Below are 1,605 nucleotides of genomic sequence, written 5' to 3'. Positions count from 1 at the left end.
TTCTCTAGGCCCGCGCGTTCGTACGAACATAACAAGTAGGTATGACGCGCCGTAAACCTTTTGATGAGATGGAGACGCGCGGAAGCCGCCATCAGGGATACGAGTCGCGAACAAGTCGTCCGTCGTTGGCGAAACCGGCTTTGGGATATTATTCAGTGGCGGATAGTGGCGAGGTTCCGTCTCGAAGGATAACGGATCACGGATCACGGATCCATCATTCCCGGAGAGTCTCGCCGTGCCGGGGTGATCGCAAATACCCCTATCGTCGTCGTCATCGTCGTCGTCGTCGTCGTCGTCGTCGTCGTCGTCGTCGTCGTCGTCGTCGTCGTCGTCATCATCATCGTCGTCGTCGTCGGATATATACGCGATGCAGATCGGAGCGTGGATTTTTACATAACGGCACATTTCTCCTTAAGTCTTATCGCGTTGTTGCTCTGCACCGGCTGTAACGAGACCGAGCGATTCTTCTCGAGGGTGAGCAGGTCTCGAAACAGGGCGTCCACATTGTGATTCGTCTTGGCCGAGGTCTCCAGAAAGCCACAGCCCCAGTTAGCCGCCTCAGCCGCGCCCTCGCTCATCGACACCTCACGCACCGATGGACTCTCATCGCACTTATTTCCGACCTGGACGATGAATCAATGATGGAACCGCTGAGTTGGGCAAGAAAAACAATACCGACAAAGAAACTCAAATAGGAGGGCTTCATGCAGGAATAGAAATCCCCTCTTTGGAGGAAACCAAATTATATATCACAAGTCAATCGAATTTCGATAGAAAGAAATGCAGATTTACAACGTTAACGTTTCTTCAAATTCCTTTCCACGTTATCCGAAAAATTAATTGTTAGATGATGGCAAATTTTTAAAGCTACTATCTTCTTTAATCTTGAATTTAAAACGCTAATATGCCATTGATAGAAAAAAGGAATTTTTTTAAAAAACTTTTTTTAGAAAATATCGACACTCAATGACTGCACAATAAAATTTAATGCAAACACATTGCGACGGGATTATATAAACATTATGACATAAAAGAAAATAAATGCGTTCAATAACAAAAAATTCAATAAAAAACAAAAAAAATTCTTTTACAGCATGTAAAATATAATAAAATATAATATTGTAATTAATGATATTCAACTCTCTGTCAACTATATGGAATTTTGCATCTTTCGTCAGCAGTCTGCGCCTTTGATCTTTAGTGCAACTTTTTATATTGTTCTGGATTGTATAAAAATTGGAAAAAATTCTTGTCTGCTTGTAAAAATTTTAACAAATTTTTTTATCAGAGAACGCGAATTATATTTTAATTATTTTTATACATTTAAATTTATCTATCAGAATTCACGATAATCGAAATATCGATTGCACCTTCAAAGTTCAATTTGACTGACAGAGAGTTAATATATTAATATTAATAAGAGAGATAATCACAGTCATGTATTTGTAATGTATACAGATATATATATCACAAAGATATAGATTACATGCACATGTTACAAACAAAATATATTTATAATTAATAAAATTATAATCAATTAAAATATATGTGTGTATAATACATTTTACATTTATATAAATAATAATAATTCTTGTAAAAATTTAT

General features: G+C 37.6%; 1 protein-coding gene across 1 annotated transcript in view; it reads right to left on the bottom strand.

Annotated features, from left to right (window-relative positions):
* Positions 1-237: 237 nt before the first annotated feature.
* LOC108688390 (GTP-binding protein Di-Ras2) overlaps positions 238-1,605 on the bottom strand; it is a 21,548-nt gene continuing 20,180 nt past the window's right edge. Inside the window, exon 3 of the mRNA XM_018194635.1 lies at positions 238-623. Within this exon, the coding sequence (XP_018050124.1) occupies positions 390-623 (234 nt within the window). The 3' untranslated portion in view covers positions 238-389. The remainder of the gene's footprint in view (positions 624-1,605) is intronic.

The sequence above is a fragment of the Atta colombica genome, unplaced genomic scaffold, assembly GCF_001594045.1.
Source record: "Atta colombica isolate Treedump-2 unplaced genomic scaffold, Acol1.0 scaffold231, whole genome shotgun sequence".
Taxonomy (NCBI): Eukaryota; Metazoa; Arthropoda; class Insecta; order Hymenoptera; family Formicidae; genus Atta; species Atta colombica.
The sequence above is the reverse complement of the archived record's forward strand: the minus strand, read 5'-3'. Positions and strand labels throughout refer to the sequence as shown.